At 53.4% G+C, this 27,819-nt stretch overlaps 1 protein-coding gene across 4 annotated transcripts in view; it reads left to right on the top strand.

Annotated features, from left to right (window-relative positions):
- Positions 1–1,742: 1,742 nt before the first annotated feature.
- SCUBE2 (signal peptide, CUB domain and EGF like domain containing 2) overlaps positions 1,743–27,819 on the top strand; it is a 71,793-nt gene continuing 45,716 nt past the window's right edge. For 3 of the 4 annotated variants that reach the window (XM_062196531.1, XM_062196532.1, XM_062196533.1), the window contains exons 1-6: positions 1,743–1,863; positions 2,866–2,988; positions 14,116–14,241; positions 18,103–18,237; positions 24,756–24,881; positions 27,017–27,133. In XM_062196531.1, coding sequence (XP_062052515.1) covers positions 1,743–1,863; positions 2,866–2,988; positions 14,116–14,241; positions 18,103–18,237; positions 24,756–24,881; positions 27,017–27,133 — 748 coding nt within the window. Of the gene's footprint in view, positions 1,864–2,865; positions 2,989–14,115; positions 14,242–18,102; positions 18,238–21,897; positions 22,093–24,755; positions 24,882–27,016; positions 27,134–27,819 lie in introns of those variants that run through there. The other variant, XM_062196534.1, reaches the window with a different exon arrangement.

Here is a 27,819-nt window from a genome sequence, read left to right on the forward strand (position 1 = left end):
AATGGAGAACCCATGGCTGGCTTCTCGGCACAGGGGGCCGAGGGGGCTCCTTCGGAGTTTAATGGGCAGCTTTCTGTATCTCTCCGCTTTGACTGGAGCCGCCGAGGTCTGTGCCACACAATGGGCAGTTTCAAGCTGGATTTTAAAAGAAATAACTTTGATCGTTTCAAGAGCAATGAAGCCTGATGCAGCGGGGAGAAAAGCAGGCGGTAATTTATGGCCACCATTAGGGACACAGAGACAAAGGCGGAGAGGACGAGAGGACGTTTCACTAAGTGAAGATTTACAAATGGGCGAAATGCACCCCGATGATGAGAAATAGCTGAGTGCTTCTCCCGGCACCCAACAAAAGGGGGTGGGCGGGAGGGGCAGAAGCCAGAAAGGGACGCACCCTGCCTGCCTTCGCTGGCCGGGAAAAGGTCAAGAGGAAAACAGGCACACAAAAGTGATTTTCTCAGACTCTCATCTGCAACACCCCAAAGAGGCAGGCTCAGCCATGCCCCCCCACCCCCAGCCATGTTTGGCGGCTGGAGGCGCTGGCCAGCCTAGGGTGCAGCCGGCTCAGGGTGGTGGCTGGCCCCCAGGAAGACGACTATGTTTTTGTGCACAAGCTAGTTTTTGTGACGTTCATTTTCTCCTGACAAGAGACAGAGAATTTCTGGCGGGGCGTGGGGAAGGAGGATATGGAATACATGCTGTGCAGAGAAGCTTCGAGAATGTTGTTTGGTTGCATCTAGAAGTGAACTGCACTTGTTCCCAGAGTGGCGCTGTGACAGGCTGCAGCCATCTGTGCACGGGGAGCCCTGGGCCCCTGGAGCCCTGTCCTGCTGGGAGGACCGGGCCAGCACTGCTGGATTTGCAGCTGGCGTGTAGGAGTTCAAGTGGTCACAGATGCCACCTATGTCCCCCGGGGCGAGGTTGGGGCTAGCTCTCATTCTTGGTGGCCCACCCTTGACCGCTAGCCACATTTCCCACTACTTTTTAGGCTGCCCCAAAGATACATTCGGCAGGTTTGGAGTGAAGTGAACATGTGTGGTAGCGGCACCCGGCAGTGTGTCAGGGAGGAGCCAGCCTCAGGGTGCCTCACCACGGGATCCGGCGGGGGTGGGGAGCGCCCTCGGTGCGCTGTGACGGGGTCACAGCAGCTGCGAGGGCCGCATGAGGGCTGAGTGCACAGAGTGTGTGTTGCGGCCAGACAAGGTGCGGGGATCTCTCTCTCTCCTCCACGACCACCCTCCCGGGAGTCCCAAGATGGCGTTGGGGTTCGTGGGCTTACAGGACACTTTCTGGGGGCCCCTGTGCCCCATCGCTCCCGGCCGGAAGGGCTGTGGGTCCTCAGACCCTGGACTGGGTCAAGTTAGAGGGCACGGCGAGCAGGCGGACTCCGGAGCCTGAGCCCTGCGCCCGGCGAGGTGTGGCGCGGGGGCTGCGCAGGGCGCGGGCTGCACGCGGGGCACGGCCCCGCCCCGCTGGGCTGACAGCGCCCTCGGGCCCAGCGGCCGCGCCCTCCGCCCGGCCTGGGAGGGGCGCGGGAGGGGGCCGAGGGGGGCGGCACTGCCCTCCGCGCCGCCCGCCCCGGCCCGGGGAGGACCGTGTGAAAATGAGGCCGGGGCTCCGGGGGCGGGCGGGGCCGGGCCGGGGGTGTCGGAGCGCGGCGGGCAGGGCGCCCGCACACCTCCCCGAGCCGCCGCCGCGCTCGCCGCCCGCCCTCTGCCGCCGCCGCCGCCGCCGCCGCGCCTGCCATGGGGGTCGCGGGCCGCGGCTGTCCGGGGCCCGCCCGGGCGCTGCTGCCGCTGCTGCTACCGCTGCTGCTGGCGGCCGCCGTCCCGCCCCGCCGGGGCCGCTCCGCGGGGCCGCCAGAGGGTGAGTGTCCGGCCCGGGGCGCACCTGGAGCGGCTCCGCGGTGCGGGGAAGGGGGTCCCGCGTCCGCTCGGTGTGGCCCCCGCGCCCTCGGAGCCCTCGCCCCCGGCGGCCAGGCCGAGGCGCCGCCACCGCTTGGGCCCGAGGCGCAGGGCCTGAGTCCCGCAGCCTGGCCTCGGACCCGGGCGGTTGACAGTTCCCGCCCCGGCCCCGCCTGCCCGGCCCGGTGTCCGGGGCTGAGCAGAGGTCGGCGGGGGGACCGAGGGCCTGGCGGGCGCTCCGCCTGAGGCCCCGCAGCTGCGCTGCTCGTTCCCCCGGGGCCGGGAAGTTTCTCCCGCGGGCTTCGCGGTCGGCCCCAGGGCTTCGTGGTCCGCGGAGCGCGCGCAGCGGCCGTCTGAGGGTCTGGGGATGCCCGAGGCCGCCCGCGGTCTCCGGGTTCGGACTCGCACACGCCCTGGAGTGGTGTCAGCCCGGCAATCCTAATGCCAGGGAGGGTTTCCAGGTTGAGAGGAGGGGTAGGCGGGGTGGGGTGGGGGGGACCGTTCCCCCCGGAGCCCGGGGCCGGCTCTCCCTACCCCTGGGCCCTGGGAAGGCTAGCCGCTGCTGGCTTTGCGGAGCGTTTGCTCCGGTTAGCGGGCTTTCCCACGGCTCCTTGTGCGCGGGGTCGCGCTCGCTTGGCGTCAGGGTCTGACTCAGTCTGCTGTCAAGACTCTGCCAGGTAGGAAAATAGGGCAAAAGCCCTGTGTGGTAAGTGCTGTGAGAGGGGGACTTCCTCCCTGTGCTGGAGGTCCTGGCAGGCTTCCTGGAGGAGGTAGACTAGAGCTGAGTCTGGAAGGCCAGTAGATGATGGTGGGGGGGAAGGCCTGAGAGTGGTATGGGTCAGCCCAGGGCTCCGGTGAGGCGTGAAGTGCGGTGGGAGGGTGGGAGACAGGGCTGGGGAGGGCCGGAGGGCAGCTCGCACAAGGCGTGGGGCACCACTCCGGGGCTGGCTGTGTTCTCTTGCAGAAGTGGACGAGTGTGCCCAAGGGCTGGATGACTGCCACGCGGACGCCCTGTGCCAGAACACACCCACCTCCTACAAGTGCTCCTGCAAGCCTGGCTACCAAGGGGAGGGCCGGCAGTGCCAGGGTGAGTGCCGTGGGGACCCGGGTGGGTGGGCCGGCAGGGCACATTCTACCTCCTTAGCTCTTTTATTTGAGATTTATTTATTTGTTTGATACAGAGAAGAGAATGAGGGAGAGAGCCAGAGAGAAAGATCTTCCATCTGTTGGTTCACTCCCCAGATGGTGACAACTGTCAGGGCTGGGTCAGGCCAGAGCCAAGAGCCCAGAAGTGCGTCTAGGTCTTGGGCCATCTTCGGCTGCTTTCCCAGCTGCATTAGCAGGGAGCTGGGTTGGGAGTGGAGCAGCTGGGATCTGAACCAGCACTCATTTAAGATGCTGGCGTCCCAGGCGGCGGCTTAACCCGCTGTGCCTCAGTGCCATCCTGCTCCTTAGCTTTGGTTGGCAAAAGTGCCACTCGTGTTGGTGACAGTGCTGCCCTCCTGCCGAATCCCATTGCTTACTCTCTAAAATGCATTTCAGGTCCTTAACAGACTGGGAGCCTTAGGCCCTCCCAGAAGCCGGCCGTGCTGTCTCGTCTGGCTGGGAAATGTCCTTTGTTGCGCTTCCGGAGGAGAGAGGTGTGCAGATCTTTGGTCCCGGTTGGTTTGGGGCAGAAAGTAAATAGCCCCGTGCTCAGGAGAGCCCTGCATGCGGGCGCAGCGCTGATCCTGGCCTCCCTGGGCAGTGCGCACTCTCCCCTGGGGCCGGCTGCTCTCCGGCCCCTTCCTGGCTTCCGGCTGCTTGGCACTGGGATGTCCAAAGCGTTAGGGCTACACCAAGGGCTTACCTCATTTGAGCTGGGTGTTTACACTGGAGAGATGTGTGCGAAGGGGTATTTTAGCCCTCAGGGCTCCCGCTGTGGGAGTCCAAAGCGTGGATTCGGCCCAGTGACATGAACACTGGGGTTCAGAACTAGCCAGAGACTGGGCACGCATAGGAGGAGGCTGAACCGGGGAATGAAAATCGTGGTACCTGGTGCGAGTGCGGCTCCGGAGAATGCTGAGCCATCCTGCCACTCGTGGTACAGGTGGTGGCACTGAGGCCCAGGGCACTTGGGACACCACGGTCGCAGTGAGTCTGCAGGTGACGGAAAGTCAGGTCTCCCCCTCCCGCCACCCCTCCCCAGCTCTGTTCTACCCCCACGTCTCTCAGTCTCTTGGTGTCTATCTTTGGTTGGGTGAGAACGACTGTTTATAGTTACCCAGTGCAGGAAGAAGTTTCTAGCTGATGGAGTGTGTTGAATTCATCTCTGTGACTGCCTCCTTGCCTCTGCACCTGACCTGCACAAGTGTGCTGGTGGCTCCTGTGGCTTGAGAGGTTTACAGCTCTGTCGCTTGGGCTCAACCATGAAGGGAACCGATCTGAAAATCGGCAGGCCCCAAACCCGCCTAGTGAGCAACAAAAGTCCTTCCAGACACTTGGACTAACACATTAGCCTTTTTAGATTAGGGGGAGCATTTTTAATAAATACTTGGTTTGTTGCCACTTAATGACCTCGTCTTGAAACCCATCTGTTTTATCTTGTGGCTTCTGAGTAATAAAGATTCTTGGTATTGGAAGAGTGTATGATATCCAGTGGTGCCTGGTGTGTGGTAGTCACTCAAACATTCTCTTAATTTCATTTTTTAAAACTTATTTTTGTTTTAAAAGCAGAAAGAGAGAGAGAGAGTGAGAGAGAGAGAGAGAGAGAGAGAGAGAGAGAGAGAAATCTTCCATCTGCTATTTCACTCCCCAGATGCCTGCAACAGCCAAGGCTGGCTCACATTGGGTCAGCCTGAAACCAAGTGCTGGGAACTCTGTCTGGATCTCCCACTTTGGTGGAAGGGACCCAAATACTTGAGCCACTGCCTGCTGCCTCCCAGGGTCTACATTAGCGTGCAGCTGGATTGGAAGTGGAGCCCGGATGTGAGCCCAGGCACCCCAGTATGGGCTGTGTAATACCAAATATCCGCTCACATTCTTGCTTTTTATAAATCACTATGACAGATAGACTCAATCACTGGCACCCTGATACAAGCTCTTTGCCCACAGAAGAAATATCTAGATACAAAATGTGTAGGTGACCAGACAGATGGGTGCCTGTCAGATGCCTTTGTACTCTCGAGCAATGACCCAGTCCTCGTCTTGTCTTCTTAGCACAGCTGAAACAAGCTGGGATTTTAAAAATTACTTGTTGAGTTAGTTAGTTAGAGAAGATGGCACTATTTTCTATCTTCTGGTTCGCTCCCCAGATGCTCCCAATGGCTGGGATTGGGTCAATCAAAGGCTAAGGCGGGGGATCCAATCTAGGTCTCCCCTAGAGAGTAACGGTGTCCCTGTTAGGTTTGGATTTCTTGATAGGGGAGTTTAGAAACGGCCATTGGTGGCAGGAACTTAACTACTTGAGCCATCTTCTGCTGCCTCCTGGGGTCTGATTATCAGGAAGCTGGAATTGGGAGCGAGCTGGGAATTAAACTCACGTGTTCTGATGTGGTTTGTGGGCCTCCTAAGTGCTTAGCCAAACACCCGCCCCACACTGGGATTTTTTTTTTTTTTAATTTTAATTTTTATTTTTTTTATTTTTGACAGGCAGAGTGGACAGTGACAGAGAGACAGAGAGAAAGGTCTTCCTTTTGCCGTTGGTTCACCCTCCAATGGCCGCCGCGGTAGCGCGCTGCGGCCGGCGCACCGCGCTGATCCGATGGCAGGAGCCAGGTGCTTCTCCTGGTCTCCCATGGGGTGCAGGGCCCAAGCACTTGGGCCATCCTCCACTGCACTCCCTGGCCACAGCAGAGAGCTGGCCTGGAAGAGGGGCAACCGGGACAGGATCGGTGCCCCGACCGGGACTAGATCCCGGTGTGCCGGCGCCGCAAGGCGGAGGATTAGCCTACTGAGCCGCGGCGCCGGCTCACACTGGGATTTTTGAATCTCACTTTGCTGAAAAGGAAAGGAGTCCAAAAGACAATGTAGATAGCAAATTTGACTAACAGATGGGATTCTAATGGGCAAGTCTGTGTCTGGTGATACCCTGGGGAAGTCATTCCAGAAGCTCTCCTTTGTGTGTGGACAGCAGAGCCCCTGCCTGTCCTGTCCAAGGAGGTGCGCTCCCCGGCAGGCTCATAGCAGGCAGCTTGGTGGTCCCTTCTGAAGACTGTGTCTCTCTGGGTTTATACTTGCCCAGAGACAGTGTTCTCTTGCTCTTCCTTGCTAGCCCCACCCCCCCTCTTGTCACGGGAATCCAGAAAGTTCCCTCTTCTAGAATGATGTATTTCTTGTGTCTCTTTGCTGATCCCTCCATGCAGGCTCTCTGGAGCATGGGGACTCACACACGTGGGTGGCCTGCTTGGGGAGGTGCTCACTTCTTCCCCATCTGAGTGTTCCCCGTTCTCCAGTTGCTGTGCACTCCCAAAGGGCACAAATCACATACTGGATTCTTAAAGTATATCTTTAGTCAGTGTTGTTGAATGATAAGTGCCAAGAGTTTCCTTACTCGTTTTTGGGTTTGATGTACTACAAATGGAAATGAATTGCTATCAGTTTATAGGTGAAAACCATCTACTATTTAGTTTAATTATTTATTTATTTTTAGGATTTATTTATTTATTTGAAACTCAGAGTTACACAGGGAGAGAAGGAGAGACAAAGAGAGAAAGAGAGAGAGAGAGAGAGAGAGAGAGAGAGAGAGAGGTGTCTTCCATCTGTTGGTTCACTCCCTGACTGGCTGCAATAGCTGGAGCTATGCTGATCCAAAGCCAGGAGCTAGAAGCTTCTTCTGCGTCTTCCACATGGGTGCAGGGGCCCAAATCTTGAGCCATCTTCTACTGCTTTTCCAGACCATAACAGAGAGCTGAATCAGAAGTGGAGCAGCCGGGATTTGAACTGGCGCCCATATGGGATGCCAGCACTGCAGGCCACAGCTTTACCCACTATGCAACAGTGCTGGCCCCAGTTTAATTTTTTTAATATGATTTATTTACTTGAAAGGCAGAACATCAGAGAGAGAGAGAGAGAGAGAGAGAGCAAGCAGGAGAGAGAGGGAGGGGCGAGAGAGAGAAAGAGAGAAAGATCTTCCATCTGCTGGCTCTCCAAATGGCTGCAATAGCCAAGGTTGGGCCAGTCTGAGGCCAGGAGCCAGAAACTCCAAACAGTCTCCCACATAAGTGGCAGGGACCCAAGTACCCGGGCCATCATTCTATTGCTTTCCCAAGCGCACTCGCAAGGAGCTGGATTGAAAGCAGAGCAACCTAGGACTCGATTTGGTGCTCTTCTTTGAGATGCCACATTGCAAGCTGTGGGTTAACCTGTTGCTGCATCACAATACCAGTCCCTAGTATTTAGTTGGTATTATTCCTTTTTTTTTTTTTAACAGGCAGAGTGGACAGTGAGAGAGAGAGAGAGAGAGACAGAGAGAAAAGTCTTCCTTTTTGCCGTTAGTTCACCTTCCAATGGCCGCTGCGGCCAGCGCATCGTGCTGATCCGAAGCCAGGAGCCAGGTGCTTCTCCTGGTCTCCCATGTGGGTGCAGGGCCCAAGCACTTGGGCCATCCTCCACTGCCTTCCCGGGCCATAGCAGAGAGCTGGCCTGGAAGAGGGGCAACCGGGATAGAATCCGGCGCCCCAAGCGGGACTAGAACCCAGTGTGCCGGCGCTGCAAGGTGGAGGATTAGCCTGTTAAGCCACGGCACCGGCTGGTATTATTCCTTTTACATATTTAAATTATTTAAAATAGTATTTGATTATTACTATAAAAAGCCAAATAGTGTAAAATAGAAAATTAAGCACCTCCGTGGGGTCTGCATTTGGTGCAGCTGGTTAAGCAGCTGCTTGCAATGCCAGTACCCAGATGAGTTCAAATCCCGGCTGTTCCACTTCCAGTCTAGCTACCTGGTAATGTGCCTGGACAAGCAGTGGAAGGTGGCCCAAGTATTTGGGCCCCTGCCATCAGGGGGGTGAACCAGCGGGTGTAAGATCTGTCTCTCCCTCTGTCTTCCTCTGTAACTCTGCCTTTCAAATAAAGAAATCTTTTCTTAAAGCACCACCATCACTGTTAGCTGTGAACATATGTCATTTGTACTGTCATTTCATCTTTAACAATGTTTTGGATGTTCAGCTTGTGTTGGAGTATTTGTTTATTTGGAAGGCAGATAAGGCAAGAGGTGGGGGCGAGAGAGATGGAGATCTTATACCTGCTGAGTCGCTCCTTAAATACCTACAATAGCAGGAGCTGGGCCAGGCCGAGGCCAGGAGCCAGGAACTCAATCTGGGTCCCCCATGTGGGTGACAGGGACTCAACCACTTGAGCCATCTGTTGCCTCTCGAGTGTGTGTCAGCGGGAAGCCGGCGCTAGGAGGGAGCTAGGCCTGGCACACCGGGCCTCCGGCGAGGATGGGAGCGCCCTCAGCAGCTTCGTCACCTCGGCAGCAAGTTCAAGTCCCTGGACCGTCCTTTCAAGCTGAAACCCTGCAAGGACTTGATCTTTTGAGTGTTAATAGTGAATATAAACCTAGAGAGTAATGGTGTCCCCGTTAGGTTTGGATTTCTTGATAAGGGAGTTCAGAAACTGGCATTTTCTGCTGAGAAGGAAAACGAGAGGACAGGAAGACTGGCAGGACTCGGGGATGGAATCCTGCTTGTGTGTTTCTCGGCTTCTTGAGTGTTGGCACCACTTGTGTTACAGTCATCGCCAGCTTCACTGGATGTATGTAAATTCAAGGACGGGAACTGGGTTTGCCCAGAGTGGTCGCAAGTTTACCCTCCGCGAAGTCTGTCCTGCCGAAGCTGGAGAAATGAAAGCGTGGTCCCTGGATGAGTAGTTGTGGCAATACTGTGACTCAGAAGTGGCTTAGGTAATCGCTGCGGGCTTCCAGGCCTGGCTGGGCGAGGGGTGTCGTGGTCAGCACACACGTGCTCCTTACTTCTCACTGTAAGGAATGAGTCAAGCTTAACAGGGACGGAGCTAAACTTGGCCTTTGTTTAGGGAACTTTATTTATTTTAGTTGTTTAAAAATTTTATCTTTTTTTTTTTTTTTTTTTTTTTTTTAAGATTTTACATACTTGAGAGGTAGAGTCGCAGACAGTGAGAGGGAGAGACAGAGAGAAAGGTCTTCCATCTGCTGATTCACTCCCCAAATGGCTGCAACAGCTGGAGCTGGGCCAATCCGAAGCCAGGAGCCAGGCACTTCTTCCGGGTCTCCCATGTGGGTCAGGGGCCCAAGGACTTGGATCATCTTCCCCTGCTTTTCCAGGCCATAGATGGCTCAGAAAAGGAGTAGCTGGGACTCGAACTGGCGCCCATATGGGATGCTGGTACCACAGGCGGAGGATTAACCTATTGCGCCACAGCACTGGCCCAAAAAACGTTATCTTTGGAAGTAATTTCGGACTTCTGAAAAGTTGCAGAAACTGCAGGATGCACATGGGCTCGTCATTCACCTTACCCTCTTGTCAACAGCTTACAAAGGCACAGCAGAGTTAGCGCCCGGAAACTAACCTCGGCACAGGGCTGATAGCTAAGCCGGAAGCACTGCTCACATGGCGCCCGTTTTTCCTCCCGAGCTGTTTTTGTCCCAGAAGCCACTTCAGGATGCCACACTCTGCTTAGCACTTGGGCCTCTTCCATCTCTTCCGTCTTTGCCTTCCGTGTTGGTGACACTTGAGGAGGACTGCTCCGCCCACTTGTCTTGAGCTTTCTCGTGATGAGATTCGGTAGAAGAGGGTGCCTTGTGTTTTCTCTTGGTTAGATTGCTGCTGTGCGTTTTTGTCAAGGCCACCACAGAATCACTGTTGTGTCCATCTCAGTGTGTTACATCAGAGGGCACGTGGTGTCACCGTGTCCCGTTGCTGCTGAGGGTAACCTTGATTGCTTGGTTAAGTTGGTATCTGTTGAGTTTTCCCACTGCAGAGTTACTATTTTCCCCATTTGCAATTAAACACGTGTTTGGGGGAAGATATTTTGAACCCATGCCAAAATTCTGTTTCTCCTCAAGTCTTTGCCTACTCCTTAGCATCCAGCTGTAGACCTTGCCTGCAGCACTTACTACCGTGATGAGTGCCCATGGAGACTTTGCCTTTCCCTCATTCCTGTGTGTCTGTTGGGTGGTATTCTTCTGTGAGCCAGATCTGCCCCTTTTCAAAACCTCGCTTATTTATGCATTTGTTCATTTGTTCCACTATGGATTCGTGGGCATTGACTTTATTTTATCTACTATTGTTTACGTTTGGTTCAAATGCTTCCATCTTGGGCCATTGGGAGATCCTTCCCATTGTTTCCTGTGTGATTTTGGCATCCTTTTTTTAGAAGTTCCTGATTTTCTGACACCACAAGAAGCTCCATACTCATCTTGTTTTTTTTCTGCTCCCCAGCCCTGGGAGTAACCACTTCTCCAAAAAGCTCTGGTTCCTTGGGTTGGAGGGTGGGACCCAGAACCCAGAACCCGAGGCTTGGTGTTCTCTTCGCTGCATGTGTGTGTGAGAGGGGGAGGCTGTTGTTCCTAAGCCTTGTCAGCACAGAGCTAGGAAGTACGTGGGTCCACATCCACCTGTCTTCATTCTCTGCGGCCAGTCCTCGGGGCAGGTTTTACGATGAGTTACCCTGATACTTTGGATTTTAAAGCAATGCTACAATATTTATTCCAGCCTCTCCCTTTGCATCTTCCTTCCACAACAGCGAGAAGCTTGGCTCTCATTGTCTGCGATTCCATGTACCTCTTTGGGTAGTCCTAGAATACACATAAAGTGTGTGTAGAATTACTATTCCCGGCCCTATCAGATTTGGGAACTAGAGCACAGTAGGCAGTATTTCTGTTTTCGGCAGGCAACATCCAGTGAAGATATTGTTTTTCAGCGACTTAGGTTAGTGCTTTCCCTCCCCCTCCTTTTCAAAGTGGTTGTGTTACTGATTTATAATCCAGTTTTATTTCTTTTTGTATTCCATGTTTTTGTGTATCAGCTCCTGTCCCTTCCCACCCGGGCTTCCTGGTTGATTGTGTGTATGGATGTATGCACGCATGGATGTCATAAATTACTTGGTTCTAAGAGGCAAATACAGAAAGGTATTCTCAGAGGTGTGTTGTCCCCTCCTCAAGCCCATCACCCACTCCCCTGCACTCTCCTTCCTGTGGGTCACCTATGTCTAAAGTTTCTGGTTTATCCTTTTTATATTTCTTTGTACAAATAAGCAGATATAGGTTTTTTTTTTTTCTCTTTAAGATTAGTTTATTTACTTGAAAGGTAGAGTGTCAGAGAGAGAGAAATCTTACATCTGCTGGGTCACTCTCCAAGTAGTCGTAACAGTCAGGGCTAGGCCAGGCTGGAGCAGGAACCAGGAACTCTATCTGGGTATCCCATGTGGGTGACAGGAACTCAGGCACTTGGGCCATTTTCCACTACTTTTCAGGTGCATTATCAGGGAGCGTGACTGGAAGTGGAGCAGTGGGGACTTGAACTGGTGCTTGGATTTAGGATGCTGCTGTCACAGTTAGTGGCTTAACCCTCTGTACCGCAATGCTGGCCCCTGTGTTTAATTTCTTTTTCTTTTTTAAAATTTATTTATTTGAAAGTCAGAGTTACACACAGAGAGGAGAGGCAGAGAGAGAGAGAGATCTTCCATCTGCTGGTTCACTCTCCAATTGGCCACATCAGCCAGAGCTGCGTCGATCTGAAGCCAGGAGCCAGGAGCTTCTTCTGGGTCTCCCACACCAGTGCAGGGGCCCAAGGACTTGGGCCATTTTCTACTGCTTTCCCAGGCCATAGCAGAGAGCTGGATCAGAAGCAGAGCAGCTGGGACTCAAACCTGTGTCCATATGGGATGTTGGCACTGCAGGCAGCGGCTTTACCCACTATGCCACAGCGCCAGCCCCAACCCTGTATTTAATTTCAAAGAAACTGCCAAACTGGTGATTTCTTGGATGTACATGACACCAAAGGCCCAGGCATCAAAAGAAAAAAGACAAACTGGACTTCATGAAAGTTAAAAGAAAATTGTGCATCAAAATATGATACCAATATAATATAAAGGCCATTCGGGAAATGAGGGAAAAGGTTTGTAGATGATATATCTGGTAAAGGACTAACATTTGGAATTTATAGAGAACTCTTAAACTCTAAAAATCAAACCCAGTTCAAATATGGGCAAATAACTTGAATAGACATTCCTCCAAAAAGATACACATGAAAAGATGCACAGAGTCACTAATAAGTAGGGAAATGTAAATCAAAACTACAGTAGGTATTGGTCACCCTACTGGGATGGCTACCATCCAAAAACACAGACAATAATAAGAGAGGAGAGGAGAAATTAGAACCTTATGTGCTTTGGGTGCGAATGTGAAGTGGTAGAGCCACTATAGGAAACAGTACTGTGGTTCCTTAAAAAATTAAAAATCGAATTATATGATCGAGCAAGTCCACTTGTGGGTATATACCCAAAAGAATCGAAGGAAGGGCCTTGAAGATATTTATATTTATATTTATATACCAGCAGTCACAGCATTATCCAATAGTCCCCAAAAAGCTGAAGCAGTCCACGTGCCCACCTGATGATGAATGGAAAAGCAGAAGGCGGTACCTGCCTCACTGGGATATTACTCAGCCTTGGAGAAGACAGAGAGCCTGCTGCATGGTGCATAAGCATGGCCCTTTGGAATCTGTGTTAAGGGAAATAACAGTGCGTGATTCCTCATATATGAGCACTTAAGTCCCACAGACAAGAAGCAGATTGGCGGTTGCCAGAGTCTGGGGTTGGGAGATGAGGAGTTATTGTTTAATGAGTTATAGAATTACAGTTTCATAAGATGAAAATGCTCATGGAGCTGAAAGGTGGTGATGGTTGCATAACTATGAGTGCTTTAATAATACTGTGCACTTAGAAAAAGAAGTTTCCACACTGTTTTTTGAAGTGGCTGTGTTATTTGTTCCCATCAGCAATGTCTGAGGGTTCCTGTTTCTCTACAGCCTTGCCAACATGTGTTACTGTCTGTCTTTTTTTTTTTTATGACCTTTGAGTAGACATGAGATGCTGTCTCATGGCGTTAGTTTGCTTGCTCTAATCTGTTATGGTTCTGAGCATTTTTTGGTGTTCTCATTAGCTGTTTGCAGTTCATCGTTGGTGAAATGCCCTTTTAGATCTTTTGCCCATCTTAAAAGTGAGTCAGTTGTCTTCTTATTGAGCTGTAAGAGCTCTTTGTACATCCTTCCTAAATTACATGATTTGCAATTTTTTTCTACCAACTCATGGCTTTTTTCATTATTCAAAATAATTTCTTTTGAAGGGCAAAAGTTTTTAATTTTAAGAAAGTTAAACTTACTAATTTTTAAACTTATGGATTATGTGTTTGCTTTTGCTGCAAAGAAATCTGCTTGGACCAAGGTCTCAGTGCTTTTTCTCGTGTATCTTCTCTTAGAAGCTTTCTGCCTCTGACTCTGACATTAGGTCTCTTGTCCACTTTGAGTTGATATTTTGTGTATGGTTTGAGGGAAAGGTCTAAGTCATCTTTTTACATATGAATATCCAGTTATCACAGGAGCATTTGTTGCAAAAACTGTCATTTCTCCCAATGAATTGTGTTAGCACTATTGTGTGACATCAACTAGAATAAATATAAGGGTTAATTCAAACACTCTAAGCTTTGTTCCATGGATCTATCTGACTGTCTTTATGCCCATGCCACACTGTCTTGATAACTATAGCTTTGTAGTGCAAAGTCTCCCAAATTTGTTTTCCTTTTTCAAAATTGCTTGGACTTTTCTTAGTCTTTTGTGTTTCCATATAAGCGTTAGGAAATGTTTGTTGAGTTCTGCCAACACCTCCAACCTTATTTCTTCCATGAAGGTAGCATACTATAGATACTCTTTTACATTTTAATATTTCCATGTCCTAGAATGTCTTATAAATCACTCCAAATCTGTTCAAGATCTTTTTTATAGCTGTATAGTACTCCATCAAACTAATGTGCCATAATTAACTGTGTATGCAGATTTCGTTAGTTTTCAGTATTATGTAATCACAGACAAACAATGCTGCTTTGCATAACGTCAGGTGTATTTATCTTCCTGCTGTTGGGGATGTATCTGCAGGGCAGTTTCCTGGAAGTGGATGGCTGATTCAAAGGTAAAGGCTTGGGTCTGCACCGCGAAGAAATAGCGCCTGTCTGGTTTACTTCTGTTTTGTTCCTCAGACATTGATGAGTGTGAAAATGAACTCAATGGAGGCTGTGTCCACGACTGTTGGAATATGCCGGGCAACTACCGCTGCACTTGCTTTGATGGCTTCATACTGGCTCATGACGGCCACAACTGTCTTGGTAAGGAGAGCAGGGATGGGCAGTTCTTCACCCATGCCCCAGCACCCTCAGCCCTGTCTTGCCTTCAGTAGAAAATGTACTGGTGAAGGCAGAGGGAGACCAGAGACTTGCCTTTCTGCTCCATGTCAGAGCGTTCAGGCTTTTATGCGGTCCGTCCTGATAGAAATCCCTCAGTCCAAGGAGGAGCCTGAACGCAGCCAGGGCTCCTTGCTGATGTTCGAGCACCGACCTGTCACCGTGGAGATCTTCGCTCTGGCATGGAAAGGTCCCTGACTCACAGCTGTTGTGAGTTCCCTCTGAGACGAGGCAGACTCCTTCCCCAGAAGGCTGCAGGTGTGTGCCTGGGTCACAGTCAGGGCGCTGCCCACGTTTTTTCTTGAAAGAGAGAAAATCAAGTGGAAAACTTCCGTGAGCATCCTGCTGGGGTTTTAGCCTCTGAGTGAGGGCTGCAGGGTGTGTTTACGTTGGCTCCTTGTGCCAGCACTGGAAAGCGCTGCGTAGCAACAGCGAGCCGTCGGAAGGGGCTGCGTTGGGTGCAGCACACCGGGCTGGTAGGTATTTGGTGTAGGCGGTTGTACAGGAGGCTGGCACGAGAGACGCCTTTGATGCTGGTGAGCCTACCTGTGGTTGAGCCTCCAGGTCTGCGTGTGGGGACCACTCAGCCTTCCAAGCCTGCTGATGTCCCCCTGGCCAGCCAAGAGACAGCCGGAATGGCCACTTGATCAAAGGCTTTGAGATGGCCATGAAAGGCGCTAAAGTGCAGGCAAGGCCTGTGTTTCGAGTGTGGGGGTCTGCAGTGCCTGAAGGGAGCAGTTCCATTATGGATTCAACTCTGATGTAGCATTGATGCCCGTCAGTGTCACCTGGGGCTCTACCTGCCAGACTGGGTCCTTCCTCTCCTGCCTGTGCCCTGCGGAGGGGGTCGGGCTCCAGGTGTCCAGACCACTCAGCCATCAGCCAGGGGTGACGGGGGCTGCAGGGTCAGCGGCCCCCTCTGCAGACTCCCTGGGCAGCCGAGATCACAAAACACACATCTGAGAGCAGGACTAGATGGAGAGGACCTCAACTCTCAGAAAAGGGAGATGGCTTTCCGCGGGTAATTTGATGGCAAACAGACAGTACGGGGTTTTGTTTGTTTTCCATTTCCAGGGGGAAGCTCCCTCTGATTTGCCAGCAGGGACATTTTGAGGACTCCTGGCTGGCAGCAGAACCATTCACTACTGTTGTGCTCTGATCCATGGCCAGGGCGGAGGTGGGCGGTGCGGGGAGTGTGAGCTTCCAAAGAGCAAGCAGCAAACCACCCAAGGGTTAGGACCCGGGCCGGGTGAGTGGGGTAGGGGTGAGTCCTGCTCGTTGGAAATCTGGAGGCCTTTGCCTCGATTTCTCTGTGGGCATAGATAGATGTTCAGTGGGAGCTCCCTGGGCCCTCCTGGGGTCTCTGTGGTCGCCGGCATCTGCCCTGTGGAGCGACCCCGAGCATCCATTGCACGTGTGCAGGGCTATGGAGTCTGTAGAAGGAAGGGCCAGGGGAATCCAGCCACAGACGCCCTGCCAGTCCGACTTGAGAGGGCGGTGGCACTCCTTCCTGCCTCTCGGGGAGGACCCCTCTCTCGGCTTGGCCCCCTGCCCCCACCGCAGCCTCACTTACCTCTGCCCCCATAGCTGCCTGATGAGCACCGCTTAGCTCTGGTGCTGAGCCTTGCTCGATGCAAGATCCTCAATGCCTGCGAGCCTGAAAAACTGAGCGCTGCCCTGCCACACCCGGACCTGCCCTGTGTCCACTTCCTATTCACGGAGCACCTGGAGCTGCCCTAGTTTATGTGGCTTTGTACCTTAGACGCACCTGTGCAGTTTCCCCACCACCATCGCCTAGGCCTCAGCCAGCACTGGCTGAATCCGCAGGTCTGGAGGTGGCCTCCAGGCGGCAGGGGTCTCGCCTGCAGCCAGGCTGACGGCCATTGCCTTGCAACCTTGGGGAACCTGCCCGCCTGGGATCTGTGCCTGTGCAGGTGGGCACACACACGGGCAGCTGCAGTCCTCCGCACAGAGGGCTAATGAAGCCCTGCCCGTCACTGTACAGAGAAGGAACAGAGGGTTAAGCCAGGGATGGCGTGTGGCAGCGCAGAGAGGGGCACCCCTTGGCTCACAGCCAATCCAGGATGCGGCGCTTGGGGAACAGGCCTGTCCCGCTCACTGTGGGGCGCCCCCGCCAGGTGTGCTCCAGCACGGCTCACCCTCTGGAATGCGCTCCCTTGACTCTTTGGCACGGACGAGGGCCGGTTTGTTAGGCTTGGGGGGATGGCTTGAGTCCCATCAGTTTAGTCAGGCATCTGCTTGGTAGTGTGGGAGGACAGATGACTGCAAGATCTGAAGCTTGAAACCAGATAACAGATATTTAAATGTGAATTTTCTTGTTCCGAACCCGCCCGGGAGCTAGCGATAGACACGTGAGAAATTAGGCTGGAGAACGCAAATGGCTTTGATATCAGCCTTCTCCGGGAGCCTTTGTTGTGTCTGAGAGTGTTCTTGAAGTTTCCAAGTCTTCAGCTCTGGCGGCGCTGAGCGTGCCTGACCGGGGGCGAGCACCCACTGTGCTCTCTGTCCCCACAGACACTGCAGCCGGGTAACGTGTGCCCACAGCCGAGCACAGGTGTCAGACAGTGGTGCGGGAGGACAGGTCGGGGAGGACCTGCTCTCTGCCTGACTCTCTGCTGCCTCCTTCTCTGGGGTTCCTGGGGCTCCCGCTGTGTCCTCCACCCCCTCCCTGGCCAGGCATCCTGCAGAATTCCACCTCTGCCCACCCCCGCACCCCTGCCTTTGGCATTGCCTGCATCCACCACTTCATTCGGCAACTCCAAGTGAGTGGTTTTCAGAGCCACGCTTGCAAACCAGATTCTCTCCCTGTCGGTGGACCTAGCCCTGACTCAGCATTGCAGACAAGCCCCCGCCTTCCTGGGCCGGGGGGACAACCACATCTCCATCCCTGTTTCTGTACCCAGCGCTGGATGTCAGCTTTCCATCTGACGTGGTCTAGCAATGTCCCACCCCCGTCTCCCTCCACGCCTGCCTGCCCAGCGTCCCTGCCGCCAGCCCCAGTTCCGTCCCCTCCTGGTGTTGGCCTGGCTATTTCAGGGGCGTGTATGCAGTGGGCTCCATTCCTCTCCTTCCCTTTGTCCTACCCACCCTCAGCTGCCTCCTTATTTTTCTCCCAAAGTGGGGCCTGCCCTTGTCTCCCCTGCCCTGGTGGTCCAAAGTCCCAGACACATCAAGTAGGCTTCCCCTGGTCTCACGATCCTTCAGCGTGACCCTGGTCTGTCTTCCCAGCTGCATCTCCTGTCAGGTGCCTCCGTGAACCCCTGCTCAGCCAAGGTGAGCGACTCGCAGCTGGCAATCCCCTCTCTTCTGTAAGGGCGCATCGTTCATGAGCTTTCCCAGAGCACCCTGTCCACACGGCCAGGCTGGAAGTTGCCCACTCTCCTTGTGCCACCTTTACCTTCTGTCAGAATCCTCTGTGTCTCGGCCTCTTTCCCTCCACAGAAGGGCAGGCTCCCAGAGGAAACAGGTTTTCTCTTTCTCTGCTCTGTTACTGTGCCCTCCAGCAGGTGCGTAGGAAAGAGAAGGGGTCCCAGTAACATTGACTGGGCTGACCACCTTGCGTCCATGCCCCGGCCTGGCTGAGTGCGGCCCGGGGCCAGGAGAGCTGGGCCTGTGTCTCTGGGCCCCGGGGTGTGAATTCTGAGCACTTCTGTGATGCCAGGACCACAGGAGGGCCCGTGTTGCTCGGCAGGGGTCTCTGTGTGCCACTGGGCGGGGCTCTGAGACTGTCCCCGACGCACAGGCTGACGACCCTCTCTCCTGCAGACATGGATGAGTGCCTGCAGAACAATGGCGGCTGCCAGCACACCTGCCTCAACGTGCTGGGCAGCTACGAGTGCCTCTGCAAGGAGGGGTTCTTCCTGAGTGACAATCAGCACACGTGCATCCACCGCTCAGAAGGTACCAGGCCCCGCGGCCGGCGGGCACCCGGGAGGGGGCAGGGCTCGGAGCGGCATCTGGGAGTCCCCTCGCCACATGCATACACACTGCAGCATGGGATAGGGAAGTCGTAAGTGCAGACTCTGCGGCAGGGCAGCCACGGCCAGCGCCGCCAACATCACCTCCTCACCCGGCAGACCCAGTGCGTTGGACTGGGAGCGCCCCGAGGTCCTTCCCAACTCCAGCAGCCTCTGACTCTGGCCTTTTCATGGAGTGTGTCCCACACGTGACCGCTGTCTCGGGAGAAACAGAATGATGGTCTGCCAAGCTTTTCAGAAAGGGAACCACTGGGCGGTGGCGACTGCTCCTGGCCCCAGGTCCTTCCTGTAGACACTTTCTGTGCACACTGTTCTCAGCCCCTGGCCAGGACTGGCCCCTCTCAGGGTTTTGCATTTTTTAAAAAATTTTTATTTATTTATTTTGACAGGCAGAGTGGATAGTGAGAGAGACAGAAAGAAAGGTCTTCCTTTTTGCTGCTGGTTCACCCTCCAATGGCCGCTGCGGCCGGCGCATCTCGCTGATCCGAAGCCAGGAGCCAGGTGCTTCTCCTGGTCTCCCATGGGGTGCAGGGCCCAAGCACTTGGGCCATCCTCCACTGCCTTCCCGGACCATAGCAGAGAGCTGGCCTGGAAGAGGGGCAACCAGGATAGAATCCGGCGCCCCAAGCGGGACTAGAACCCGGTGTGCTGGCGCCGCAAGTTGGAGGATTAGCCTGTTAAGCCACGGCGCTGGCCAGGGTTTTGCATTTTTGAAGCTGAGCCTGTGGGGCTCCCGGGGTCTGAGGACCCCTCCCTGCGCCAGGGCCAGGCTATTTACAGTTTCTCCATCAATTTGCAGGGAATCTTCTCTTCCGTGGCCGCCTTTAATTCTCTGGGCTTTGACTTTACCCCTTCTCTTAATTCCTTTGCTATTTTAGTGGGTTCCTGGGATGGAGATAACGCAGCCATTATTTTTAGTTACTTTTAACTGAACGGCAGCCTTTCAATCCTTGCCTGCTCTTGCTTAAGCCAATGAGCCCTTCTAGGTGACTGCAGCCACCAAGGGTTGAAGCTGCCTGTTTTTAGGGAAGAGACCAAACTCCTTTAGGCATGCGCTGCTTACTCATTCCTGTAACTTAAGAATGAGATTGAGGCCGGCGTTGTGGCACAGAGGGTTAAGCCCTGCCTGTGATGCTGACATCCCATATGGGTACCGGTTCTTGTCCTGGCTGTTCCCCTGCCAATCCACCTCCCTACTAATGTGCCTGCAAAAGCAATGGAAGATGGCCCAAGTACTGGGCCCCTGTCACCCACTAGGGAGACTTGGATGAAACTTCTGGCTCCTGGCTTCTGCCTGGCCCAGCCTTGGCTGTTTTGGCCATCTGGGGGTGAACCAGCAGATGGAAGCTCTTTCTCCCTCTGTGTCTCCCTCTGTCTCTGTAACTGACTTTCAAATGAATAACTACATCTTAAAAAATAAAATTCTTTTTTAAAAGAGGATTTATTTATTTATTTGAAAGTCAGAGCTACAGAGAGAGAAAGGGAGATAGGGAGAGTGATAGAGAAAAAGAGAAAGGTCCACTGGTTCATGCCTCAGATGGCCACAATGGCCATGGCTTGGCCAGGCAGAAGCCAGGAGCTTCATCCAGGTCTCCAAGTGGGTGGGAGGGCCCAAGCACTTGGACCATCTTCTGCAGCTTTCCCAGGTGCATTATCAAGGAGCTGGATCAGAAGTGGAGCAGCTGGGACTTGAACTGGCACCCATTTGAGACGCTGGTGTTGCAGACAGCGGCTTAACCTACTACTCCACAATGAAATTCCCCATGAAATTCTTTTTTAAAGTTGTATTTACTTATTTTCACTTTATTTGAAAGACGGAGACAGACAGACATCTTCCATCTGCCAGTTAAATTCTCAAATGCCCACACCAGCCAGGGCAGGGCCAAGCTAAAGCCAGGAACCTGAATTCAGTTCGGGTCCCCCCCAAGTGTGACAGGAACCCAAGTACTTGAGTAACCACCTGCTTCCTCCCAGGGCATGCATTAGCAGGAAGCTAGATTGAAGCAGAGGAGCTGGGACTCGAACTAGGGGCTCAAAACAGGACGCAGGAGTCCACTTGGTATCTTAACCTCTGAGCCACAGGCCCATCCCTTGGAAGATGATTTTTGTCTCATTTTCCAAGAATGATGTCTCATGCCTTATACCTCCTTAGAATAAATGGTTCTTTGAGTACTGAGAAGAATTGGGAGAGAAATCAGGGTTGGTGGCTTCGATGGCTGTCACCTCCTGGTGTTTGTGCATTCTCAGTGTTAGGGGCCGGGGAGTGAAACCCACACTGCCGGCGAGCCCGTGGTTTCTCAGGCAGGCAGGCAGGGCCTTGATAGAACGGAAGCTGGGTCTTATTTCCCTGCCAGGTTCTCTGGAGGCTGTGCTGTGTGCCGGGGTCTCGCGCAGCCCGAGCTGTGCTTGATGGAGCTGGCAGTGAATTAAGATACCAGTAGCACAGAGTGGGCCGAGTCTCAGGGCATCCCCTTTCGCTTGCTCCAAGTTGCTGCTGGGAAAGCCCTCTGCCCTTTTCTTCAGGTGCTGGGGGTCGGTGGGGGGGGGCACCTGTAGGCAAAGCCAATGCTTGGACGCCCCCAGTGTGGATCCCCCACTCACAGAGCAGCGTGGAGGATGGTCGCCCAGCGCAGCCCCTCCCCTCCTGCAGGCCCCAGCCCGGTGCGAGACACAGGCTCCCTGTAGCAGAAGCAGACACCAAGGCAGCGCCTTTCCGCAGGCAGAGTTCTCCGAACCTTCTGCAGCTCAGACATTTTTGGATCCCCCGAAGAGTATTTAAAATGAGCATATTTGTCTGGAACTCAAACCACAGTCCAAGAATCTGCATCGTGGCCTGGAAGCACTCTCTGTGATTTTTGGTTATGTTTCCACCTGATTGCTTGGCAAACTCCTGACCGCGGGAGCCAGCAGATCATAGTGGTTTGTAAGGGGCACCTTCCATTTTCCCAGCGGGCAGCCTCTGCCCACCATTCCTCCAGGGCTCCCCCGTGTGCTTCTTGTTAAACCTTTAGAAACCATAGTAACATAGATAAAGTGTTTAAAAGGAGGCCAGCCGAGGCACTAGTATTTTCTAGGGCAGCTGCTGCTGTTGGTAATGCTTACCTACTAAGTGCTTTTCCACCTGGGGGTCCTGGCAGCTGGTTACGAGGGAGAGCTGGGGCACGGGGTGGCATCTGTCCTGAGAGCCCTGAGCCCCACTGGGGAGCCTGTGTGCGGGTGGGGTGGGCTGGAGGGCAACGGTCACCCCACCCTGCCTTTGTTCCTGTTTCCAGGTGCTCAGGCCGCCACGGTGAGCTCCTCCGCTTGTGTTTCGTCTGCTCTGAAATGGTTAGGCGGTGTCCTGCTGGCTGGGGAAGGTGGCAGGGCCCTGCTGTCCATGTTATGAAATGTCGCTCAGCCCCACCTTGAGGTGTATTTTTATTTCATTTTTGGTTTCCAGAAGCATCCTTCAGTGGAAGCCGGGGCCTGGGGAGCGCCAGCGTCGGGTATTTCCAGTGTTTCTAGATGTGGCTGCCAAGCTGGTGTCTGGGCCCTCTGCGGGGCTCCTCCCAGTCTGGAGCAGATCCACGTGCTTCCCCTCCCGGGGGCCTCGTTTGCAGTTGGCCTTGCTTGGGGGGACGGGGGTCACTCCCTGAGAAAGCAGCAGCATTGCCAGAACGGTGAAGCCTCGGTTGCCTCCTGGTAACCTCAAGTCTGGCTCCATCTGATGGGGCAGCAAGGGGGGCGATTTGTCTCCAAATCTCTGTGCCACTGGATCTTCTTAGGAAACATCTCTTGCGTAAGTAAATCGCTCTGAGGCAGTAAAGGTCACTCCGCAGATGTCTTAACGGACTCGGGACCAGAGTGAAACAGACGATGCTCAGGCAGCCGACCCGGCTGAGGAGTGCTCTTTGCTGGCGTGACCGACGCCCTTTCTGGGGCCCTGTGGTATTTGCCCTAGCCTGTTCCTGCTCCGGTCATCTCAGTTGCTCTGCAGAGCCCAAGACAAGCACAGTGCATGCTGAGCCTTCCACAGGCCACTCTCGCTGCCCCGGGGAGCAGATAATAACAGCTTCAGAAAGTTGGGCCAGAGAAAGCAAGAGAGCTTCCCGCCAGTCTGCGAGCCTCTTTCTGTGTTTACTGGCAGCAGCCCTTGGCATGTGTGACCTCCAGCAGACTGAGTGCTGGAATGCACACAACTCATAATTGTCAGATAAAAAGCAAAATGGTTTCAAGAGAGACTCAGGGGAGCACGGGACGTCTTAACCATTGGGCTGCCAGTTGGAATCGGAATGGCCACTGTGTCCGAACAACTCTCCTGGTTAAGCAGAAGTCAGTGACTCTGTGGTGAGAGGTGGAGCGAGGAGGCTTCAGGGGACAGTGTTGGACTCTCATGCTCAGAATGGCACAGCTGCCGGTACTGGATGGGGTCTTGTTAGTAGAGAGCCAGTGGGAACCGAGTGCCTCCTGGGAGGGATGTTCTGGAGTTGCCTTGCACAAGTGCAAACTGTGCAATACATGGACAGGCCCTGATACTGCGGCTCACACGGGGCAAGTGTCCTGAGGACTCCTGGGTGGGATCGGTTCCTTCAGAGCGCAGGCAGGCAGCAAGTTCCCAAAGGACGGGTTTCAGGAATGAGCATTCGGCCTAGTGGTTAAGGTGCCTCTGTTCCAAATCAGAGTACTTGGGTTGGACTTCTGCACCTGCTTCTAACTCCAGCTTCCTGCTAATGCAGACCTCAGGAAGCAGCAGTGACAGCTCAAGTGTAGAGACTCGGATTGAGTTCTTGGCTCCTGTCTTCGGCTCTGGGCCAGCCTTGAATGTGTTATTCACTGGAAAGATATCACATGCAGGAGGCCCCTCCCTTAGGCAGCCCCCCCCCCCCATTGTGTGCTGTGGTTGTGTGATGCTGTCAGTCAGAGCTTGTGCCAAGTCTGCAGAGGGAGAGCACAGGGACTCACTCAGGGCGGTCACGTGACAGAGGTCCCTGGGCACCTCTCTGCCAAAATGCAGTTGTCACAGTCACTTCCCAAGTATGGATTTGGTGGGGATGGAGAGAAGGGTTGAAATTCTTTTGAAAATTATCATCTAGAGTTAGACATTGGGTGTCACCATTGTGGCATAGCTGGTAGAGCCACCTCCTGCAGTGCCAGCATCCCATATGGGTGCCGGTTCACATCCGGGCTGCTCCACTTCCAATCCAGCTCCCTGCTAATGGCCTGGGAAAAGCAGTGGAAGACGGCCCAAGTGCTTGGGCCCCTACTACCCACATGGGAGACTTGGATGAAGCTCCTTGCTGCTGGCTTTAGTCTGCCCCAGGGCTGGCCCTTGCGGCCATCTGGGGAGCAAACTAGCAGATGGAAAATCTCTCTCACTCTATCTCTCTCTATCTCTCCCCTTCTTTCTGTAAATATGATTTTCAAATAAATAAATAAACCTTAAAAAAAAAAGAGTTGGATGTTGTTACTATTATATCTGAAACCTTTCTTTTAAAAATATTTTATCTATTTATTTGAAAGGCTGAGTGACAGAGAGGTAGAGGAAGAAAGATAGTGAGCAAGAGCACTTCCATCTCCTGGTTCACTCCCAAAAGGGTGCTACGGCCAGGAGTGGATTGAAGTCAGGAGCCAGGAACTCCATCCAGGTCTCCCACATGGGTAGCAGGGGCCCACGCACTTGGTCCATCTTCCACTGCTTTTTCCAGGTGGATTGGAAGTAGAGCAGCCTGGATGTGGGCGTTACAAGCAGCAACTGGGCCACAACACTGGCCCCATCCTCATTCTTAGGAAGAGTCTCACGTTCTCTTTGCATTCTTAATTTTTTGAAAAAGCTTTATTTACTTACTTATTTTGAAAGAATTAGAAAGAGGGAGAGACACAGAGAGAAAGAGATCTTCATTTGCTGGTTCACTCCCCAGATGGCCTCAAGAGCCAGTGCTGGGCCAGGCTGAATCCAGGAACCAGGAGCTTCATCTGGGTCTTCCATGTGAGTGACAGGGCTCCAAGCACTTGGGCCATCTTCCACTGCTTTCCCAGGCACATTAGCAGGGAGCTGCATCAGAAGTGGAGCAGCTAGGACATAAACCGGCACCCTTATGGGATACTGGCACTGCAGGTGGTGGCTGTACCTGCTAACCACAACACTGGCCCTTCCCTTTGCATTCTTTATCAGCCAATGTATAAAGACGTGGCAGAGGTCAGAGTCTGAGTTCTGGTTCCTGGGGTCAGCACACCCAGAAGAGAGCTCCGGCTAGTTGCAAGGGCTTCTACCTCTTTAGGGAAATTGATGTCGTATCTCCTTCATGATATAAGAAATTTTCCACATCTCTGTTAATTAAGCCAGCTTGATTCTAATGACATCCTTTTCGGGGGCTGCCAGAAATGCGAGCGGCCGAGCCGCGACGCTGGGGCTCGGGGTTTTCATCACAGCCTGGTCACCTGCTGCGTGCTGCTGTCTTGCAGAAGGCCTGAGCTGCATGAATAAGGATCATGGCTGCAGTCACATGTGCAAGGAGGCCCCGCGGGGCGGTGTCGCCTGCGAGTGTAGGCCTGGTTTTGAGCTGGCCAAGAACCAGAGAGACTGCATCTGTAAGTATGACCTTCCCTCCTGCTGGGAACACACCCGGACACTGCCTTCTGCAGCCTGGCTTCGGAAACACTGTGGCAGGGCCTGGGAGCAGCAGCAGCAACAGGGAGGCAGTGGTGTGGAGACTGGCCACTGCACAAGAGAAGTTGCCTGCAGGGAAGGCAAGAGATGCTTTAAAAGGGCCTCACCTGGGGGGAATGAAATCTGGGAGTCAGTGTGAATGCTGGGGGCAGGGCTCCGCGTACCCTCTGAATAAAGTTACGTTGTCGCATCTGGCCAATCACAGCTCTCGGTCCCTGGTCCCTGTGTCCTGTCTCAGCCCCGCTGCCTCCCTTCTCCGGAGGTTAAAATCTTCGCCTTTCCCATTCTTTGATGCCTCCGATTCTTTTCCAAGCCCTCCTGCCCCCCTGGCTTGGTGCACCTCACCTCAAATCCAGGATAAAGTCTTTTCCCAGAGCCCACGTCATGTGTGCAGGCCTGTCTCAAGATGCTCCATGTCCCAGTAAATTCTTGCAGTAAATTCTGCTATGGATTGCCCTTCTCATTTTGAGCAGAACAAGCACAGTATCATAGTCACAGCAGCAGGCAGTGGCCACGTGGTCTTCACACCGAGTTAGCCGCCTGCCTGACCACCACGCTGTAGCGCCCCCAGTGCCTGCCCAGGCGACCTCACACAGGGCAGCTGTTTGGTATTTTGGCTCCCACATCACTTTGTTTAATTCTTCAATTACAGTGCGTGACACTCCAGGTTGAATTGCGTCTCCCAGGCAGGAGCTATTCCCCCCCCCCCGGCCCCGCCCCGGGCAGGGGCCTTGTTCCACTTTTGCCTCTCAGTCTCCCCCTGGAGTCCAGCATGGGATGTGTCCCCTATGCACTGGCTCCATGAACAAGTGGATACATGGCAGGCACCAGCTGGATGCCGCTATCACGCAATGCTTATGATCACGGAACTCCGAAGTGTAGCGAGTGGTGTTCTGAAACCAGTGTTTATGCGGAAAAAAATACTGGAGGTTTCCCTTGAGCAATCCAAAGGTATGGACAGTCTGCCAGCCATCGTGGTTCACAGCAAGAGTTAAGAGAGGAGGAGACCACTGGGCAGCTGGAGGTCCTCCCTATTGTTTCCAGGCCTGGGCGGAGGGCAGCCGAAAGCCTGGCCGCCCAGGGCTGCTGCTCAGGTGGCTCAGGTGTGCATTGCTGGAGGTGGAACACCTGCCCGCTCACTTCTAAAAATGTAAAATGTTTTAGAGATGTCGCTACTCAAATGATACGGTTATTAAAAAATGATAAAAATGATAATAAAGAAGGAACCGCGCCCGTGACCAGCTGTTGTGATCCTCTGGCATTCCTGTTTGGTTGCTGTGCCCAGGCACCTGCAGTTTTTGCATAGCTATCGCCACAGACCACTTTCTCACATCCCCAATATGTAATTAGGTTTTTTTCTTAATTAGAAAAACTACAAAGGCCTGTGGAAGAATTCAAACGCTCCAAAGTGTACAAAGCAAGCGTGTGGTTTCCTCCCTCCCATTTCCATTGCCAGAGGTAACCACTGTTCACTGTTTGATGAGTAGATAGTTTTGTAGTTGGCTTTTTCATTTTTTTGGCCTATCATCAATGCGTTCATATGTGGTCTTCATAATTATTGGTTAAGGTAGCATTCATTGTGGGCGAAGAGTCATCGTTTCTTCTGATTATCTTCCCTTCAAACTCATCCAGGTGGGATCCGGTGCGAGAAACCCTGATGTGTCAGTGAGCGGATGACTTCAGTATGGTCTGTTTATTCAAACATAAGGCACTGTGTTGTTTCCCAAAGCCCCAGTGCAGCTGGATTATAGAAAAACTTCTCTAGGTAGAGCAAGGCAGTAGTTGGAATCTCAGTATAATTCCCCTGAAACGGTGAAAATCTCGCTCGCTGCTCCCGTCTCTGTCTCCTGTACAGCTCTGGCTGCACCGTCGAGACTGCTCACCCAGACATGGCGGGGTCTGAATCCGCGTTGTCTGTTTTATGTACAGTGCCTGGCACGAACTAGGTGCTCAAATTCTCGCAGAATGAAAATCCAAGTTCCCGTTCCTCTGGAGCAAGCACAGCCCTGGTCGAGGAAAGCTCCGAGTTTTATGTATTGATCCCTTTTGCTCTCAGTGACCTGTAACCATGGAAATGGTGGGTGCCAGCACTCCTGTGAAGACACAGCTGAAGGCCCAGAGTGTAGCTGCCATCCACAGTACAAGATGCACACAGATGGGAGGAGCTGTCTTGGTGAGTGGTCACCGCCACACAGGGCAGGCCTGCCCCAGCTTGCCCATCCCCAACCCCAATCCCAGCCCTGACCCTAACCTCCACACCAACATGCACCCCAACGCTAGCCCTAACCCTTAATGATGTATAGCATCGAATGCAGGAGTTTCTGGTGCGTTTGTGCCCAGACAGGCCCCATGCTGGCTTACCTGTTGCCGTGGGCGTGGTCTCGGCCATGGGGTGGAGGCCCCCCTCCCTGTGCAACCTTAGAAAGCCCTGCCTTCCTTCCTGAAGCAGGTGCTCTGGAGATGGGGACAGTGCGTCCCAGGGCCCAGGGCGGCGTGGGGTTGGAGTTAGCTGTGGGAGGCCTGTCCTGCCCTTCGCGAGTGCCCCCTGCTAGCTGCACTGTGGGAGCTCCTAGGGCCATGGCTCTCTTTGTCCTGGACTAGGGGTTCGGAGCAAATCTGAAGCTGGCATGCCTTGATGTCTCTTTGGTTGGTAGCGGGTACTTCACAACCTTTTGCCATATTTTATGTTTCTAAGGCTCTGCGGGATTGAATGTGCTACATTTTCCGCAGAGTCTTGCGACAGCACCCATTGATTGAGTGAAGAGAGTCAAATGGTCTACCTTGTTCTCACGGCTAGGATTTGTGTAGGGGGTAAATAACCCGGCTCATTCGGTCTGAGCCCTGTGGTCTTTGGCTTCT

This window comes from Lepus europaeus, chromosome 7, assembly GCF_033115175.1.
Source record: "Lepus europaeus isolate LE1 chromosome 7, mLepTim1.pri, whole genome shotgun sequence".
In the NCBI taxonomy this organism is placed as follows: Eukaryota; Metazoa; Chordata; class Mammalia; order Lagomorpha; family Leporidae; genus Lepus; species Lepus europaeus.